At 45.8% G+C, this 21372-nt stretch overlaps 1 protein-coding gene across 2 annotated transcripts in view; it reads left to right on the top strand.

The window, feature by feature from the left end:
- The window catches only part of ST8SIA5 (ST8 alpha-N-acetyl-neuraminide alpha-2,8-sialyltransferase 5), a 233677-nt gene that overhangs the window by 144735 nt on the left and 67570 nt on the right, over window positions 1-21372 (top strand). For both annotated transcript variants that reach the window (XM_085629327.1, XM_085629319.1), the window contains one exon: window positions 8164-8250. In XM_085629327.1, coding sequence (XP_085485453.1) covers window positions 8164-8250 — 87 coding nt within the window. The remainder of the gene's footprint in view (window positions 1-8163; window positions 8251-21372) is intronic.

The raw sequence follows: 21372 nt of genomic DNA, 5'->3' as shown, positions 1-21372 counted from the left end.
GGAATGTATAGAAGGCCAATGTTTAAAAATGGTTTTGAATTTGCCTAAATCGGATATTGTTCAAGCGATAAGGTTGGAAACCCGATTTGACATCCTGGTTCTCTCTCTCTGTGAGAGAGCCGCATTGAAATTCAGTAATAGACTTTTAGAATCAGGTGATGATAAGATAGAATCATATGGTAGAGATGAGATTGTGAGAAGCAAACTAAAATGGGCTGCGAGTTTTAGAGGTATCTGTCAAATGTAAATTTCTCCTTGGACTCTCCCATAATCACAATCCCAGCAAAAATCCCGAAAAGTAAAATGAATTTAAGAATGGAAACAAATCCCATAGGAAGAGATTTCAGGTATATCCTAACAAAGAAGTCCACAACCCATATATGGGATTCATGGCAAATTAGCTGAGCATTCCCTTACTTATTTTATTTGGCTAATCCTAAATGAGGCAGGACATATTTGGATTTAGAATTGGTCTTAATCCCTTTTATACTCATGTACAGCTTGCAATGTGGTTAAAAGAGAATGGTAGTGTTTCCAAATACGGGTTGAAAATGAAATGAACTAATTTCCATATTTTATTAGATTGCTTATTTTTTATGATGGAAAGGCAGAAATGGTTAAACCCATTTTAAAGAAATATGGTTTGCTGTATTGATGGGAAGCCACAAAATACCAATTTCATATGCAATGTTTTGATGTGGTCTGCACAAAAGGATGGCTTTTATTGGCAATTAAGAGAAAAATCGTTGTTTATATTTGAATGACTATAAATGTATTTATTGTTTTTAAATTTTGAAGTATATGTTGTTTTAATGCTATATGCTTAATGGATCATAGTCTGTGTAAACATATATTTTTTTAACTGAACACTTCCTATGTTGATGGTGTATAATCCTCCTATTTCACCATGGGGGCTCCTTCCCTACCCAGCTCTCCATTGACAACACTTCCCTCCCTCCGGCATCTTCCCAGAAGCCCTCAAGACTGGCCAGACACTCCCATTTCTAAGGAAACCTGCACTAGACCATGATGACCTTACCAACTACCAGCCCATCGCTCGCCTGCCATTCATTGGCAAGAGCATTGAAAAAGCAGTCTATGTTCAACTCCAAGATTTCATTAATGCTATCCACCTCCTGCACGACTTTTTGAGTCAGGCTACAGATCACGATGCAGCACGAAGACTGCTCCATTACACATCATAGATAATGACCTCCTGACCACAGTTGACGTTGACCCCTGGCTTGTAAACCTCTCAGCTGCCTTTAACACTGTCGACCACATCATCCTAATATGCACTCTGGGGTCTTAATTGGGATTTAGCAACAGGGTCCTTCACTTGTTCTTCTCCTACCTTTCTAACCGATGCCAGTTTGTTCACATTAGTGTATCAACAGGTAAACGTGCCTACAAGGGATTCTTTCTTCTACTTATTCTCATACGTGTCTAGATGCTGATTGTGTGTGCAGCAGATCATTGTACAGAGCACTGCCCATCCTCGAACACTCAATGAAGTGATTGGCCACGTTGACACTTCAAATACTTTGTTTTGGTGGACCGCTGGAGGAGCGATTGCCCCAGTGTGCATTCCACATTCCTGTGACCTATTTGACAATTGCTTTATCACTGCCAGCTATCAAATAGTTGTCCTTTTGACTTCAGATACGATCTCAACTGACCAGACTAAATCAACTACTATAAGTCACCAGTTTCCCTAGGGTCATTTAACATATGAAACCACTGTCCTGAAGATGGTCTAGCAGATGTCTTCACTACATAGACCGAAACGTCGACAATTGCACCCATTTCCTTTGTGATTTTTCTCACTAAAGGATTTGTTTTCTGTATAATCAGTTACAATTTTCCTTATGTATATATTGTTTGGAATGGGTGACCACATTAGTGACAATGAGACAACTGCAGCAACAAAAAACTTCTAAATCTCAGTCACTGTGTGTTTATATATGTTTATATTTGCTGTATTTTCTGTACCCTTTAATATTGTTCCAATATAAATTTGTATTTTAAGAAGTATACGCCCGTCTGTGTTTTGTTCCTGATCTGTTCATGTTGAAATAAGTAATTAAGCTTTTGAAATAATTCAATGTACGCTACTGTTTAGAGCTTATTACTGATGATTCCTAAAAACATGAGAATAAGTAGAAGAAAGAATCCCTTGTAGCCACGTTTACCTGTTGATACGCTAATTACCCAAGCCTCCAAGGGCCTATTGGGTTCCCCACTCCTTCTTTCACTAATTTGTTCACATTGGCACCTCCAAGTCCCAAGATATCCCTATCACCTGCAGAGTCATTCTGTCTCCTGTCATCTTCATCCTCTACTAGGTGTCACTAAGTGCTTTACTCACAAGTAACAGCATCAAGATTCACCAATATGGTGATGATAACTCTACTTGAAAGTCTCCTCTGCTTCAGATCCAACACCTTGAACATTGCCTGTGCATCATCCAGACCTGGATCTGCAGCGTCTACCTGAAGCTCAACCCCACCAAGATAAAATTCCTATTATTTGGCGAGGATAACAAAAAGGAAACAGTACAAACCTGTACTACTTGAGAGGTAGCTCTGATATTGGAGTATTAAACATGAACTGGGTAACCTGAGGGATACGGGATGAAACTGTAATGCAAAGCATTATGTATATTAATGTAGCCTCCCCTTTAGAGCCGTCCCCTATGTGAGCAACTAAACTAGATACTCCTGCATGATGTACCTTCCTTCTGCTTGGAAATAAGTATTAGTTCTTCCCCTTCTGATTTGCTTATCTCGCAATACTTTTGTAACTACCTCCATGTCACCAATTCTGCTGTTCTACTGAAAGCCTGGCCAATGACCAACTATTGTACTTCAAAGAGACCACCAAATCTTTAGATACTTCACAAGTTGATTTCAGAAGCATGCACAGCACAGAATCATTTTTTTCTGTCCATTGGGATGTTCATGCTACCTCGAAGAGGGTGGGATGGCAATCCTCCTTCTCCTTCGTCTCCCTGCGATCAGTTCTCATGAATCGCTTATATGGGAAAGGGGTGAGATCATGCACTTACCTGGGATGGATTTTTTCTGTCTGAGTGAGCCTAAGCTGTCTCTCTTCCATTACTCCTGTGCATCTTTAAGCCTCTTACCTGCAGTGTTCCTCAGGTCTCAACTCTCATTCCGACACTCTTCAGCATCTCTATTGCCATGCATGCCTTTCCCACCAGATGGCAAAGTTTCACCTATTTTTCACTTTATTCAGCTGAGTAGCCACATAGATGATAGAACTCAAGCTACCTAGATGTATTTTAAGAAGAGCTTGGTAGAAGTTGCCATTTAGGTGCACTCCAGTGAACTCATGGCTAGCAAACTGTTAACCCTCCATACTGGCCACTTCCCCTCATGTTGCTGACCATATTTGAAATCTAGACTTTATCTTTGACTCGATTCTGTCAATAAAGACTCACATAAATACAGTTAACCTTTTTCCTACCTTGGGGAAACTCTGCTTCTCCTTACTACCTCATACAAGAAGCCTCATCCAATCATTGATCTCAGCCTACATTGATTATGTTAACTTTGTTTTCCTAGAGCTATCTATGAATCTCATGACCAGGCTCCAGGCAGTGTATATCGTCATGCCCCAACTCATTCTAGGGCTGAAGAACTGTAAATGTCTTCTCATTAAGCTTTCTTTCATTCTCTCACAGTGGCTATACATATAACTTTTAAGTGTCTATGTCTATCTATGCCACAATGATGTTTATCACATGTCCAGTCTTTTCTCAGAAATGTTTCACATGCTTCAAGAGTCCTTCACTCTTCCATCTGGCTGGTGGCCCCACATGTCTGACACACTTGACTAGGAGGGCGTCCATTGTCATTCCTCACAGTTAAAACATGAAACTCATCACTGCCTTCACTTAAAATTCACTGCCTTCACTTAAAACCGTCTACAATTAGCCCCGATTTCACAAAATCATTAAAACTTGACTTTTCCTACCAATGATGTCTGTATCCATTATTATATTCACCAGTGAGTGTCTTGGTGGACCCTTCAGAACTTTGAAGCTAGGAACAGGATGCCCTCTCTCTGGATAACAATGTCCTTTACAAGTCTTTATCTCCATAAGGTATAGTAAGACCTGCAATGTTAGTGTCACCTGAGGGATAATTCAGCTGTCCAGGACCTCAATCTGTAGATGGCGTGTAACCTGAGGGATGACCCTGCTGGATGGGTTGAGTCTGTAGATGATGTCTATCCTGAGGGATAGCCCTGCTGGACATGTCCTGAGTCAGTGGATGTTGTGTATCCTTAGGAATGACCCAGCTGTATGTTTTCTGAGTCAATAGATGCTGTGTAACTGGAGGAATACCTCTGCTGAATGGGTCCTAAGTCTGTGGATGCTGTGTAATCAGAGGGATAATCCTGCTGCGCAGGTCCTGCGTCTGTAGATGCTGTGTATACTGAGGGATAACCCTGCTGGATGAGTCCTGCGTCTGTAGATGCTCTGTATCCTGAGGGATACCCCTGCTGGATGGGTTGAGTCTGTAGTTGCTGTGTATACTGAGGGATAACCATACTGGATGGGTCTCAAGTCTGTAAATGTTGTGTATCCTGAGGGATGACCCTGCTGGATGGGTCCTGAGCCTGTGAATGCTGTGTATCCTGAGGGATAACCCTGCTGGATGGGTCCCATGTCTGTAGATACTGTGTATCCTGAGGGATGACCTAGCTGGACGGGTCCTGAGTCTGTGGATGCTGTGTATCCTGAGGGATGACCCTGCTGGATGGGTTGAGTCTGTAGATGCTGTGTATGCTGAGGGATGACCCTGCTGGACAGGACCTGAGCCTGTGGATGTTGTGTATCCTGAGGGATGACCCTGCTGTATGAGTTCTGAGTCAATAGATGCTGTGTAACCTGAGGACTACCTCTGCTGAATGGGTCCTAAGTCTCTGGATCAGAGGGATAATCCTGCTGCACAGGTCCTGCGTCTGTAGGTGCTGTGTATCCTGAGGGATAACCAATCTGGATGAGTCCTGACTCTGTAGATGCTGCGTATCCTGAGGGATACCCCTGCTGGATGGGTTGAGTCTGTAGATGCTGTGCATACTGAGGGATGACCCTGCTGGATGGGTCTCAAGTCTGTAAATGCTGTGTATCCTGAGGGATGACCCTGCTGGATGGGTCCCAAGTCTGTAGATGCTGTGTATCCTGAGGGATGACCCTCCCGAGGGATAACCCTGCCGGACGGGTCCTGAGTCTGTAGATGCTGTGTATCCTGAGGGATAACCCTGCTGCATGGGTCCTGATTCTGTAGATGCTGTGTATTCTGATGGATGACCTTGCTGCATGGGTCCTGTGTCTGTGGGTGCTGTGTATCCTGAGGGATGACCCTGCTGGATGAGTCCTGAGACTGTAGATGCTGTGTATCCTGAGGAATAACCCTGCTGGACAGGTCCTGAGTCTGTCGATGCTGTGTATCCTGAGGGATAACCCTGATGGACGGGTCCTGAGTCTGTAAATGCTGTGTATCCTGAGGGATGACCCTGCTGGGTGGTTCCTGAGTCTATGGATGCTGTGTATCCCGAGGGATGACCCTGCTGGATGGGTCTCAAGTCTGTAAATGCTGTGTATCCTGAGGGATGACCCTGCTGGACGGGTCCTGAGTCTGTGAATGCTGTGTATCCTGAGGGATGACCCTGCTGTATGAGTTCTGAGTCAATAGATGCTGTGTAACCGGAGGACTACCTCTGCTGAATGGGTCCTAAGTCTGTGGATGCTGTGTAATCAGAGAGATAATCCTGCTGCACAGGTCCTGCGTCTGTAGGTGCTGTGTATCCTGAGGGATAACCCTGCTGGATGAGTCCTGAGTCTGTAGATGATGTGTATCCTGAGGGATACCCCTGCTGGATGGGTTGAGTCTGCAGATGCTTTGAATACTGAGGGATGACCCCGCTGGATGGGTCTCAAGTCTGTAAATGCTGTGTATCCTGAGGGATGACCCTGCTGGATGGGTCCCAAGTCTGTAGATGCTGTGTATCCTGAGGGATGACCCTCCCGAGGGATAACCCTGCCGGACGGGTCCTGAGTCTGTAGATGCTGTGTATCCTGAGGGATAACCCTGCTGCATGGGTCCTGATTCTGTAGATGCTGTGTATCCTGATGGATGACCTTGCTGCATGGATCCTGAGTCTGCGGGTGCTGTGTATCCTGAGGGATGACCCTGCTGGATGAGTCCTGAGACTGTAGATGCTGTGTATCCTGAGGGATAACCCTGCTGGACAGGTCCTGAGTCTGTCGATGCTGTGTATCCTGAGGGATAACCCTGATGGACAAGTCCTGAGTCTGTAAATGCTGTGTATCCTGAGGGATGACCCTGCTGGGTGGGTCCTGAGTCTATGGATGCTGTGTATCCTGAGGGATGACCCTGCTGGATGGTTTGAGTCTGTAGATGCTGTGTATCCTGAGGATAACCCTGCTGGATGGGTCCTGAGTCTGTGGATGCTGTGTATCCTGAGGGATGACCCTGCTGGATGGGTTGAGTCTGTAGATGCGGTGTATACTGAGGGATAACCCTGCTGGATGGGTCTCAAGTCTGTAAATGCTGTGTATCCTGAGGGATGATCCTGCTGGATGGGTCCTGAATCTGTGAATGCTGTGTATCCTGAAGGATAACCCTGCTGGATGCGTCCCAAGTCTGTAGATACTGTGTATCGTGAGGGATAACCCTGCTGGATGGGTCTCAAGTCTGTAAATGCTGTGTATCCTGAGGGATGACCCTGCTGGATGGGTCCTGAGTCTGTGAATGCTGTGTATCCTGAAGGATAACCCTGCTGGATGCGTCCCAAGTCTGTAGATACTGTGTATCCTGAGGGATGAACCTGCTGGATGGGTTGAGTCTGTAGATGCTGTGTATCCTGAGGGATGGCCCTGCTGGACGGGTCCTGAGTCTGTGGATGTTGTGTATCCTGAGGGATGACCCTGCTGTTTGAGTTCTGAGTCAATAGATGCTGTGTATACTGAGGGATAACCCTGCTGGGTGGGTCTCAAGTCTGTAAATGCTGTGTATCCTGATGGATAACCCTGCTGGATGGGTCCTGAGTCTGTGAATGCTGTGTATCCTGAGGGATAACCCTGCTGGATGGGTCCCAAGGCTGTAGATACTGTGTATCCTGAGTGATGACCCTGCTGGATGGGTCCTAAGTCTGTGAATGCTGTGTATCCTGAGGGATAACCCTGCTGGATGGGTCCCAAGTCTGTAGATGCTATGTATCCTGAGGGATGACCCTCCTGAGGGATAACCCTGCCGGACGGGTCCTGAGTCTGTAGATGCTGTGTATCCTGAGGGATAACCCTGCTGCATGGGTCCTGATTCTGTAGATGCTGTGTATCCTGATGGATGACCCTGCTGCATGGGTCCTGAGTCTGTGGGTGCTGTGTATCCAGAGGGATGCCCCTGCTGGATAAGTCCTGAGTCTGTGGATGCTGTGTATCCCCAGGGTTGACCCTGCTGGATGGGTTGAGTCTGTGGATGCTGTGCATCCTGAGGGATAACCCTGCTGGGTGTAGATGCTGTGTATCCTGAGGGATAACCCTGCTGCATGGGTCCTGATTCTGTGGTTGCTGTGTATCCTGAGGGATGGCCCTGCTGGACGGGTCCTGAGTCTGTGGATGCTGTGTAACCAGAGGGAGGAAGCCTGAGTCCGATCAGTATGTTTAAGCTGAGGAATTGTTCTGCTCTTTGAGGCCAGAAGCCACAAAGAGTAAAAGATGTATCTATGACATGGTCAGGAGTGCACGCCTGTCCAGGGTGGGAATGGGAAGGGACCAGCCCCCACATTTGTGGTGGTGTCAGAAAACAGGTTTTAAACTTGGAAAAATATTCACCCATTGCAGAAAAACTGGGAAAAAAATGCAACTTCAGAAATGCAAATGCTTTTTCGTAAGTGTAATTCTTCAATATGTGTAATTTCCCAGCGTTCTCCTTGAAACCTGCGACTATTTCCGGGTTCGACCTTGCAGGCGCGTGAAGGGCTCTGCAGATTGCAATGAGCGTATCTCTCCGTTTGTCTTTTGAATCCTAGCCAAGAAGATAGTGTCAAAAACAGCATGTTAGAAAAACCTTGAGACTTAACTAACCTCATTTTAAATCTTTTCTTCAGGGTGAAAGAGTCTGAGCTGTTTGAGAGATGGAAGAGCCTGCAGGTGTGCAAATGGGAAATGAACACAACAGAAGCCAACGCTTTCAAGTAAGCAGGGTCAATGCAAATCGTATTACAGTCATATTCAGTGTACTCTAAATTCAGAGGTGGGAGGGCGTGGCTGAAACTGGAGCCTTCACGGGGAGAGTGGCAGAACGCTGTCTCCCCCTGAAGAAGGGAGGTGAATGCGCAGGATTGATTGCATTAAGCTTTTCATCTTATAAGCAGTGGTGGCGGCCACAATCAAAGGGTGGTGGGGCAGGTGGAGGGAACGCGGGAGAGAGATTGTGAGGAGGTTGTCACGCAGGGGTGGGGTTTTCGGTGGTGTTAGAAATAATAGATATAGATTTTTTTTTTACTTACCTTTAGCTGTCGGCCGCCACCAGCGCCGAGCCGCATCTCCTCTTCCTGGTCCCAGCAGCCCCTGAGACAGACTCCTATCCTATCCTGCAGAGCAGCGCGTGGATTGGCTTGAGCGGGCTAGAAAGATGCTCCGCTCAGGCCAGGGAGTCTGTGGGGGTTTCTCCAGCCCGGCTGTTCAATGCAGCCGGGCAGGAGAAACCTAAGTATGCATGTGTGTTTTGTCGTCGGCCTGAGACCGCCGGCCAAACCCACATGAGCCCTTCGGAAGGGCACGTAGCACTGCTCCTCCCCCTCCCATGCCTCGGCCCCGCCCCTCGCTACAGCGTTGGCTCAGAGCCGGCAAATGCAAAATAAAACAATGCTAGAACATCGTTTTATTTTTCATTTGCTGGCTCTGAGCCAGGCAGTGGGGCAACGCTCCTCCGCCAGTGCAGAGGAGCCGACGCTGCATATAAGTGAGATGTTGTTTGCTCCATCAACTGTAGATCCTTTCTAAGGAGGCCGGGAACTGCGGTAAGAGATGCCAGCCCTCGAGTAAGTGTGTCGGGCTGGCCTCTCCACCCCAGTTACATGAGATGTCGGGCCGGAATGCAGAAAAAGTGCTGGACCTTGAATTAACAAAGGCCAGTATTGGCTGTGGTTCCCAATTCTGGGTCCTGCTGCCATCAGGAGGAAATTATGGGCTTGAACACACTTGGTTTCAATGGGAGCGTTCCAGCATTTGGTAAAACTTGGAATTAGGTGGGGCGATATCTCCCAAGGATATGCTCTACCTTCCTACTTTGATGTCTTGTTTTGGGGGAGAGGTGTAGCGCAGCGGCCAGAGCGGCTGACTCCGGAGTGCAGAGCTCACAATTCGATCGCTGGCAACAGCTAGGCTCAGCACCATGTGACTCTGGGCAATAGCTCACTTATCTACCCGATGGCCCCCAGCACCTTGTAACCTAAAGGGATGATGTGTTCACACTTTACAAATATGTCTTATTATTATTATTATTTATTTGTTTTTTGTAAGGCGTGGGGTCTGTGATAGCATGCATGTTTGCTGGTCTTTTTTTGGCTTCCTCACCAAGAATATCAAAATGTTTTGAAAATTTTTAATTTTCTCTGTAGTTAAATATCTAAGAGAACCATCTGCCCCCACTTAGGCTCTTAACTGAGGACTGGGGCTTGTAGTTTTTTGGACATTCCACATGAATTTCGGTTGCAAATATATTTCCACTCTACCGTGCAGCCACACAGCACAAGTAGGATCCTGTAGGTGGACAGTGGGCATGTGGTTCGTATTAACCTCAGCTATTTATTCACCAACACTAGAAGCGCCATTGGATGAATCAGGCAGCATCTGCAGCTAGCTCTGCTGAGACCAGTGTAACGTTTATGCTTCCCCTGGATTGTGTTTGGGTCAGTGCTTAATTTGTAACAAAATAAGTGCCAGGGCTCTCGTCAAGAGGCCGCTTCACCTTGTAGCACACATTGCCCCTGCCATGCTGCCAATAATAGTAACAACACAACTACTAACCATAATACTCCTACAATTGTGACAATTTGGACTATTTCAGGTCCCAAAGCTATAAGCATGGCTTGGGGTGCAGGAAATAGTCATTTTTAATCAATATAGTATTCATAATTAACTGTTGTTGTGGTTATCTCGAAATTAGCTGCACAGCGCCACCTTGAGGCAGGCTGGCACAAGCGCCGATGCTGACAATTAAGTGCCAGTGCCGAGCACTGGAAACCACCGGTTCAAATTAAGTACTTGTCTGGGTACCAGCCATGACAATACCTCACACTCCAATAATCTTATATTCTAATAACTTCATGACAGTAACTACAACGAAGATGTTTTTTGAGCTTAGAGATAGCTATTGCTAAATCTCTATGAAAGACAATGCATTGACAACTTTCAATAACGACTGTTGATATAAAAAAGAACTATACATTTTTTGGAGCCATTACAGTTTCCACCTTGGGAAATGAGGATAGTAATTGCCTTTAAAGGGATGCATAGTTGTTACTTCTTAATGGTGCTCAGTTATTGGACCCTGAAGCAGTAAACTGACAAGTGGGAATATAATCTGCGGTGAGGTAACAAGGCTGGCCCCAGCATTACTGCATCAGAGGATGTGTGGGATAGAATATGGAAAGTCAGTAGGCAGATTGCCAGAAGATTTCCTAATGCCCACACTGGTGAGATATGTCTCAGGCAAGGAAAGTCCTAGCAAGAGACTTGGAATCAAGACCTATCAATAATAGATAGTTGTTCTGAAATACAGAACATAAAACTTCCAACAAAATGATTACATTGAGTAAGGAGAACCGGGATATGAATCTTTGAAATGTTAAAGCAAAAAATTGGTTAGAAAATGTAAAGCAACCCTATAAAGTCTCAGTCCGTAGTTGAGTGGGACCTTGGCATGCTGTGGGGCCAACCGTGATGGAGTGGAGGGTCCCCTTGGACAAAGTCTTTACCTTCTGACTTTGCTTTTTGGAAGTCAAATTCCTCCAGTGGGGTCCAAGGTTCAAAGTTGAAGCCAGTGTTGAACCCGCAAAGTCAGATACATTGTTGCTAAGCTGCAGCTGAAGCTTCCGGTTTTGGTGACAAAAGCTCCAAGTGGGAGAAAGCTTAATTTCGTAGTTGCCTAGGTATCATCACCACTGGGATTAATTTGCCGCCTCGCCTCAGTTCAGTGTTTGACTTTTTGGAATTAGTAATTTTATTTGGTTCTCAAAATTCAACCAGTAGACCAAGACTAGAAGCTCGGCAGGGCTCCATGAGCAGCCGTGGCAGGTAAGAGTGGTGGGGTGGGGGAAGTCGACAGACGATGAGGGAAAATAAAATGTAAAAAAAGAAAAACATTTACCCTGCGCTCGCCGCATTGCCGAGTCGGCGATGCGGCGAGCACAAGATAAGTGGTTTTATTTTATTTTCATTTTATTTTCCTTCGTCGTTGTCTGTCGATTCCCTCCCCCCCCCCTCCGCCAGCCCCACCGCTGTGACCTGTACCGGCCACGGATGTCCATGAGGCCAGATATGTTCAGCATGATGTCCCACTGAACTAGTGTTCAGCGCAGCAAAATGCTCTGAGCAGGATAAACTTAAGTTTCCTTACCTGTCTTGGGTGCACCCTCCCTGAGCAAATTTCAGTGCTTTTCCAGGTACTCTGGACAAGGGATTAGCGATGGAGACCCACTTTTCTCTAACTGGTGGAAAAATTCTTCACTCCTGCAGCCCCCTAGTCCTCAGGGCATCGATTCTCTCTCCAGGTAGGACTCCTGCAGGGGTCAGTTCTGAGTGGTCATCTCGGCCTTCTTTGAGTCAGGAGTCCTTCTTCACTTTGTGTACCTGGGTCAGGCAAATAGGTCAGCAGTGGCGTAACAAAGGCCCTCGCAGTGCAGGGGGAGCCTGAGCTCCAAGGGGCTCCCTCAATGCAGTACCCTGGCCTGAGAGCTCCTGAGTAAGTTCGGAAGGGGGCCCCTCCATGTACTTTGCAGGTGGGCCCTGTCAAGTTTTGTTACACCACTGCAGGTCAGCCCTTTCAGAGCAGTTCCAGTCCCTGGGTGCCAGCAGAGGTCAGGAGTCCATGATTAATTTTCTTCCAGCAGGGTCTTTTTTATTCAGATGTTGACTTGACACGTCCAGAACGGGTCTGAGGAGGTGGTTCTAGGAGATGGTGTAGAGGTGCCATTCATACCTTGTGCACTAGCCAGTGACTGGATAATGGTTGCCACCCAATTCTGTCTACTTTCTAGCCTGTGCCCACCACAATTTGCAGCACTTTCTCTTTGCTTTAATGTAAACATGCCCAGAAGTCCTATATCCAAAAATCACCATAGCTCAACAAGCCAGAGGGGCAGACTAAATATCGAGTGTGTATGTCTGTGCCAGAGTATATAAATATGTTGAAGAGTTGGGTGGCTTTTGTATACTGAGGGAGTCTCCAGAATGGGATCCATGCCTAATCTGAACAGAATCAGTGATAAAACGTATTTTATAAATGTGGAGTCAGCCATCTATAGATAAATTAGGTCTCTAACTTCTGCCATTGAGTTAATTTTTATGTTTTATGGCAGGCATGACCAACTGATAGCCTGGGGGGCATAAGACATTCTATAGGTTCTCATGCTTCTCCACTAACTCCCAAAGACATTTGTGTGAATCTCCCTTACTTGCCGGCTCCATGATTTGTAGGTTGCACATTACTAGGCCATCAACTTTTAATTATTATTTTTGTTCTATGCCTTGAGAGTGAAGTTGTGACTGTGTATGGACCATAAGATCCTTTACTTAAATTGCTTGCGGCTCATTGTAGTGTTTAATAGTTGAACCTGTGACAGATGTTTGGATTATGTCTCACTCAAAAAAGGTGCTTTGTACTTATGTTGGGAATGGCCCTCTTTGCAGGCTTATCCCCAAACATTTTCCTTCTTCCTCCTATTTTTTCCTGACCTGTTTCTGTTGGTTCTAGCACTCTGGGAACTTTATCACTGCTATTCAGTGCTAAAGTGTATATGCTCTCTGCGTAAAGTGTATTATGGATTGGTGTTTCCATGATTGACATTTTTAATTTACTGGTAAGTCCCTAGTAAAGTGCACTGTGTGTGCCCAGGGCCAGTAAATCAAATGCTGCTAGTGAGCCTGCAGCACTGGTTGTGCCACCCACACAAGCAGGCCTTCAAAGGGTTCTCAGAACTGCCACCGCAGTGTCTGCGCGCAGTTTGTAACTGCCATGTCTACTTGGCAAGTGCACACACTTGCCAGGCCCTAACCTTCCCTTTTCCTACATGTAAAACACCCCTAAGGTAGGCCCAAGGTACTCGTGTGCTGTGTATGTTAAAGGTAGGACATGTACTGAGGTGTGTGACATGTCCTGATAGTGAAAGACAGTGTGTTTCAGTTTTCACTATTGAAAGGCTATCTGTCCTATAGGATAGAATGGGAGTTTATTTATAACATCTTATACATATAACTTCCCATTGGGACAAGATAGGGAAATGGAGTTTAGTATACTTGGACTCAGAGTGTAAAAATACATGTTTTTAGCAAAGATGATCTTTATGTTCTGTGTTTGAAAATACCACTTTTAGAAAGTAGGTATTATCTTGCTTAGCCATCCTGTGTGTCTCCACTGGGTTTGTGGATTGACTGTCTGGCTTTGAGTGACAGGGGCTGGGGTTGCGCATTCTCCTTGACAGCCACTGGGGGCTGGGAGTTTGATGTGTGTCCTGCCTTTCCTGAATGAGTCAGGGCTGGGCTGAATAGACCTGGGCTGCAGAGCAGTGGGAGGAGTTTTCACTAGCACCTCAATAGGCCTGGTCTGCATTCAGAGTAGTGGGAGGAGTTTTCACTAGCATCTGAATAGGCCTGTAACAAAGAAATTTTGAGTATAACTTTTGGGGCCCAGACCCTAGGATTTTAGAACTCGCCGGTAACAAGGAACCTGCCAAGAAGAAGAGGCGGAAGAGCTGCCAGGAGGAGTGCTGCCCCTTTGCTGTGTTGTTGCTCTGTTGGGTTGGCCTGCAGCTGCTACTTCTGCCTTGGGCAGTGAAAGGACTGAACTGAACTTTCTTTACTTGTGCTGAGTATCTCCAAGGGCTTGAAGTAGAGCTTGCCACCTGTTCTGAAGTCTCAGGGACTGCAAAGATTTCACCAACCTCTGTGCACTGCTTCTGGAACTGCTGTTTCAGTTGCCACAGAAAAGGGAAACGCAACCGACTCCGTTGCTGGCTCTGTGTCCTGACAGCACCGCAGGGGCCACCGTCCGCATCTCGCACCACAACCCTGGTCTCACCGACGATGACGATGACTGCCGCCGCTGCTTGCACCATGACCTGTGGGCACCGCACTCCGCACCGCCTCGCTTCACTTCGCCATCCTGGTCTCACCAACGCCGTCGCTGCTGCTGACTTCCACACCCGTGACTGCATTGTGGATGGGGGCACCGCTCGTACGTTTCATGATGCACCACCTTGTCCCACACAGCAGTCTGGGCCAACCAATGCCTGCTCATGCTAACCGGCTCTTGTCGTTTGTACCGCAACTTGCCAGCAGTGCGTCGAGCACCGCCTCGCCCTGCACCGTAATCCTTGTCTCACCGACGCCATCTGGATGATTGTCACCGAGCCGCTGCCTGAACCGCATGGTGAGGGCACCGTACCCTGCTCTGCTTCCATTTTGCAACACAACCGCGACAGTTGCCACAGCCGGCTCACACCAACGTGCCAGCTACAGCAAAAAAGGTACTGTTCACGAGTGTCGCTCTTTCGCTGGCACATACCGACGCGGTCGGCTGGAACTGTTAGACTCTGTTGTTTTCAGCATCGCGGTAGCTCCGGACTGAGCTACCGACTTGTAAGAACTGTGTTTTTTAGATATTTCTGCAATTTTAAGGATATCTTGCAAAGTATATATTTTTAAGTGCTGTATGTGGGATTCTTATCGGTTTGGTCTTGTTTTGGATATAAACAAATATTGGATACTTTTCTAAACTGGTGTGGTGTCCTTTAGTAGTGTTGGACTGTATTACTGTTGGCTTTGTGCAAATGCTTTACACACTGCCTCTGAGATAAGCCTGACTGCTCGTGCCATGCTACCAAGGGGGGGAGCAGGGGTTATTTTAGGAGTGTTACTCCCTTACCCTGACTAGGAAGAAGGGTCCCTACTTGGACAAAGGTACCTACATCTTCCAACTAGAGACCCCCATTTTTAACAGCTCATGTTAATTTTGCATGGACATTTATGTAGCGCACATTAACCAGCTAACACTGGTGGCTCATGCAGGCTGAGGGAGTTTGCCTGAGTGGGATCAATGCTAATACTCAAGGCAAACCGCTTGGCAGTCAACCTCTAAAAATTGTGTGGCTCAGCGTGAGAGTTAATGATCCTTAGGTCTTCCTGAATTTGCATAAATGGGAGAGTGGACTGTTGGGAAGCTGCACCTTCAGTTCTTGTTGGAAATGCAGGAAACATGGGGGTTTTAGTCTGTGCAGTGTTATGGACAGACACAGTGTTTTCATTTGCCAGTAAGTATTGGTGGTCCAGTGTGTTTGATAGGTTACCTGCTGAATAACAAGAACTCAATGTGAGATTGCTTCTCTACAGGCAGCTAGTAAGACTGGGAGGCGGCAGTGGTGGCATGAACCTTAGGCCTGTGCATGTCACACTGCAGTATTTTGGTTGTGCAGAAGATGCATCTAGAAACAGTGACGGTCCATAGTGCAGTGGTAACTACTACTGTGCTGCAGGTGGACTGCCTGTTAAGTGGTAGGAAAACAAACTTTTTTAAAGGATTGTCAGGTACAAGCATAGAGTGCTGTCAGAAATATAACCCAGACTCATTACTTGATGGACTGCCATGGAAACTGACTTCTCAAAGCTAGGTTTAGAAGGATATAATTTTTCCCAGAATTCAGTTGTTCTCCTCCAATGATTAGCTTCAAGTTGAGAAGTCTGACCATTATCTCCATATGTTGCAGTGTCACCTCAGCATAATTTACATGTCATCAACATATCTGTTGAAACTGAATAGCCAATGAGCCAACAAAAAATGGGGTGACCTGCCGCATGCCACTGTAACTAGTCGTTTATATTGAAATCTGATTAGTTCTTTATTTCTCTGGTTTTTTTTGTTTAAAGAAGCTTTATTAAAATGATTTAGCAAAAAAGGTACAACTAGCGAAAACATGTCTGATAATTACTATATCGGATAATATAAGCATATGAGCGAAAAATGTACTGAAACATGTACAGATAGTAAAAGATACTGCATTTTAGAACTACAGACCAATAAAGAAAACTCAAGAAAATGGTACCTTAATCAAACAGCATGTTATGTTTTGTGATTTAAAAGAAAGAAAACGAAAGAAAAGAAAGACAAAGAAAGGGGAAGATATATTAAAGGGAAGGAGACAGAAAAGGAAAGCAGACTAATAATAAAGAATAAGGGTAAAAAATAAACAAACTTACCTAAGGAAATCATTATTCATAATCCAATGCAGTATATAAAAATGAAAAATAATAACAAGTAACAAACTATAAACATTAAATACAAATTATCTCTGTGTTTTGATAGAAAAGTAGAACGTGTATTGGCACTTTTTCTGGATCAGGAATTAGCTCCCTCACGTAGAAGAAAAGTTTGCTGCATAGTCTGAGTGGCAAAACAAGGCTCAGAGGAAGAATGTGTAGACAGTGGGAAATACAAACCAACAGTACAATTATGATATAATAAACAAATACTTTTCAATATTCAATATTTGATTAGGAAATAAAGCAAAAAGTTAACCAAAACTTTTATTGGTTTGATTTTGCCTTTTACTATACAGTTTGAACCGTTTATATTAAGACCTCATTCCACATCCGGTTTAACTTAGGTGAGTTGATTGCACACCTGCAGGTTATCAGTTGCAGCTGGCATGACTCACGGGTGGGGGTGGCGGGTGCAGGGGGTTGCGCGTGGACTGGGGTCACGAAGGTGGTCCTGCAGGGGGGTGTCAATTTAAGAATTTAAAAAAATAATTAAACTTACCTTTCCGCCGGCCAGGTCCTGCGTCTTCTGGCTCCTGCTCTGCTGCCTCGGCAGGAACAGGAAGCAGGCAGCCAGGCTCCCTCCTCTAAGCCAATCACAACACTGCAAGCAGCATTGTGATTGGTCGGGACTGCACCCAGCCAGGAGCTTATGGGGAGGCCATGTTCGCCATGTAGGCTGCATTGCAGCCTGCATGGAGAACTATAGAGTGCACATGATTGGTTTGGGCGGCCCCAATGGACTGACCAAACAGTCTTTGCGCACTCAGGGCAGGAGTAGGCACACCGCTCTTCCACTGCTCGCAGAGCAGAAACCCGCCCGCCCGCAACCAAACATAAAATGGTAATACCTGAAAGATATTACCATTGTAAGTTTCTGCTTCTCACACTACGAGAAAGCAGTGGGGCGATGCTCCTCCGCCCTAGTGGAGGAGCCGCACCCTGCAGGTTATGACAAGAGGGTGGGGTAATTAGCAGGCAGCTCAGTTACCGCACCTCACTGAAGTTTGGATCTCAGAAAGGCAGATAACGTGCTAGGTGCTTATCCTTTGCCTGTGCCGAAGTAAGCAAACCTGAATTTGCGCTATTTGGCCTCTCAAATCGCACCACCTTTTATCTGGGAAAAATTGTATAGGCAAAACACCAGTAGGATGCGCTCTTAACACATGGCTTAGGAGGGTTACAGGGAGTGCCGGAATAATAAAAAGGCATCAAATTTAAAATGAATCAATTAAAAATAAGGAAACTAGTACCATTAAAAGTTATTCCATCAAAGTTTAATGGAAAAGCAAAATTAATTATAGATACCTTAAATAAAAATAAATGGACCTTAAAGATGTCAGATGTATAGAAATAGCCCCAGTAGGAAATAATGGTGAGAATATAAATGTAAGAGTCTAAATGAGTACAATCAGGCAAAATAATCAAAAAAATAAAATTTATTTCCATAAAGTTGACCTGGGCCTACCCGCAACAGTATTTGTTTTCGGCTCCAGGAGGTCTGTTAGCTCTTGTGGTTTACTAGGTTCAAATATAAAAATAAAGCAATACGGAGCCTAGACAAAGGCTCTATAGACTGTAGGTACAGTTCGTGGCAGCACCTGGTCTTTAGGAACTCAGGACTAGTCCCTCCCCTACTCACAGGTTACTGTCTACTCAGGATTCTAGCACTCCAGTTCATTGGACATCCAGCAGAGGGCAGTAGTTTCTTCTGCCACACAGGACACTTCCCAAGCCATTACTTCCATGGTCCAAAAGTCCTTCAGCAAGTTAACAGACTTTCCAAGCATACTTTGGCTCAATGTCCCTGGAGGCTATTTTAGGAGATTGACGGAGCAGGTTTTTTCCAAAAGAACTCACAAACAAGTTGTGAGAATTTTATGAAAAGATCCTGCCCCATATTGAAGGTATTCTGATCTGTCTTCTATGTCAGGTCCAGTGAGGAACTGGTGTGATCTCTTAAATATACATTCTCCTGTCTTATTTTACCAAGGAAAACTGTCCCAGTTACTATAATTTGACACCCAAAAAACATACCATGGTACTAAGATTAATAATGTTCATAGTGATTTGCCTTCGAACACTCCTAATTCCAGGGAAATTCCAGGGGAAGAGGTGTGTCGCCGCGGCCAGGGAGACTGACTCTGGAATCTGGGGATCACGGTTTGATCCCCGGCGCCGGAGGCAGATAGCCCAGCACCATGTGACTGTGGTCAAGCATGCTTAATGTTCCCGACGGCCCCCAGCGCCTAGAGACCCTTAAGGTTTTATAAACTGAAAAACATTCTCCCAAAATGAAAAAATCTGAACTGAAACTATGAGGAAAAGCCTTTTTGTTTGTCTTGTGAATCACCAGGCAAGCCTCTCTGTGATGCTTCAGACCCAGTAGGTATTCAGTGGACTACTTAACTAAATACATTACCTGCCTGGAGTCCTTCAAACCTGCTGCCCAAAAGGATTATGCTTCCTGATTTATGTACTCTGTTTCTTTGTTTCGCCACAGCTGGCAGATTTTGCCCAAACACCCTAGGAGAAGCTAATAGGTTTCATCTTAGTGCACCAAAACATTATTTTGCAAGAAACCAGTCTGCCTAGAATCAATTTGTCAAAGTTTTATACATGTATACCAAAATTGAATTAGAGGAAGAACAACAGGTCCAATTGAAGCAAAAGGCTAGCATACTAAGGCCAAAGCCTCTTTAAATTGATGGTAGCAAGCAAGAAAGTGGCCAATGGATGTGCAGAGAGAACTGACGAGAAAAAAATGAAATTGACGTCAGCTTAAATGTGGGGCAAAGCAACACTGAAGTCAAGGAAGTCCAGGACCAGTTAACAAAGAATTTAACCAGCAAGTTCTGCACAAGATGCACCACCAAGGCATTATCCAGCACAAACAATATAACTGGTGGAGGGAGCAGTGACAAAAATGCACAAAGCAACTAAAGAACATGATTCACAGGGGTGGCTCCTCCGTAATGGCAGAGGAGCGTCGTCCCACTCGTCAGAGTCAGTCACAGAAAAATAAAATGATAATAAAACAATATAATTTTATTTTTCTGTGACTGGCTCTGGCTTAGGCATGCGTGTAGGGCGGGGCCATGAGAGGGAGGAGTGATGGGCACTTAGAAGTGCGCATGTTAGTTTGGCCGGCCATCTTAGGCCGGCCAAACAGACATGCGCACCAGCTGTGCTACACAGCCAGGTTGGAGAAAAGCCGCAGGCTCCCAGGCACTGTCTGAGCGGCAGACCACGCCACTCAGGCCGATCCTGGCGCTGCTCTCATAGCCTATGCTTTCCCAGAGACTGCTGGGAGAGCACTGAGGCAGCCATCAGAGGCAGTGAAAGGTAAAGCTTTTCCCCTAAATTCCCCGCTACCCCCCACTTTCGTTTTGTGGCGGCCACCACTGATGATTCCACAACATATAGATGAAAGGCAGTAGGATACTAGGGAAGAAAACCAAGTTCCAAGTGAATATGAGCTCAAAGGCTAGTCATGAGCAAGATGAAGAGGGGATGGAGTTTAAAGAGTATTGCCAACAGAATCCTAGAAAGCTAGGAGGAAACTCGTTAGAGGAAAAATCAACACCCACGGCATACTAATGATAATTACTTTTCATGGAATAAAGTTGAAGGGGCCACTGTATGCATGTACGTATATGGTATTTGTATAGCACAAACCTAGCCAAAAAGCAGTGAAGCACTGTACATGATCTGGTCACAGAAAAGCATAAAGTCAACGAATAATAGGACGGTTAATGCATTGTGATATAGGGGCTTATTATGAGTACGGTGGTCCTGAGACCGCCGTACTCGCTGTGGCGGTCTGACCGTCACTGCCCCAGTGGTCCGACGGCTGTATAATGAGTGCGGCGGTAGGACCACCACAAGACCCCAGCCTCTGTCGGGATCAAGGATCCCGCTACGGCCGCGGTCTGCAAAGGGCCTGAATATGCTGGTGGTGCAGATGCTGGCACAAGAGCGCATATTACAACCTGCATTTCCACTGCCTATTTAATGGTGGGGACCCCACCACGAAAAGGGTGGCAGAAATGCAGGTAAGGGCCATGAGGGTGTGTGCGGGGGTGGAGTGTTCACATGTAGTGACCTCCTGGAACTGCACCTTCGTTTGTGCACGGTGTGGCATGCAAGACATGGTGCTTGCCACACCGTGCAGGAACGTGCTGCAGGCTCTCTCACGGTGGCGGTTTGCTGTTTAGGCTCTCCTATGAGCCTAACATACCGCCACAGCGAGACTACCGTTGCACCACCCACCCACCCTACATTCAACTTGGAATCCAGCGGGCAGGTACACCATGGGCTTGACAGTCTATCTGGTCCCAGACGAAGACCCCCAAACTGTAATAAGGCCCATTGTGTTTTTTTTTTAAAGTGTTGAGTCTTTAACTATTTCATAAATTGCAGCAGCACTGGGCGGTCTTGACTGAGGGAAGAGATACCATCTAACTAGTTGAAATCAGATTCCTGACAAAGAGGTGGATAACTGTCATAGGTAGTAAGGGCAGCGTATATTATCTGCTGCCTTGTCTTTACTAGGCCTGGGCTAAAATTCCGTTCCGCTCGCGGAATTTGACATTTCCGCGTTCCACGGAGAGCGCGAAAATGTCAAAATTTCCGCAATCTGCATATTACCGGAAATTTTTTGCTTGCTCGCGCTGTAAAATAATACATTTTCTCCTGTGCGCGATCACCTTACCTGAATCCCCGCGTTCGCTGACAAGTTTTCCCGATCCGGTCGCGTTCTCCACGAGATGTTGGATTGT

This window comes from Triturus cristatus, chromosome 2_1 (assembly GCF_964204655.1).
Source record: "Triturus cristatus chromosome 2_1, aTriCri1.1, whole genome shotgun sequence".
NCBI lineage: Eukaryota > Metazoa > Chordata > Amphibia > Caudata > Salamandridae > Triturus > Triturus cristatus.
This window is presented reverse-complemented; position numbering and strand designations above follow the sequence as displayed.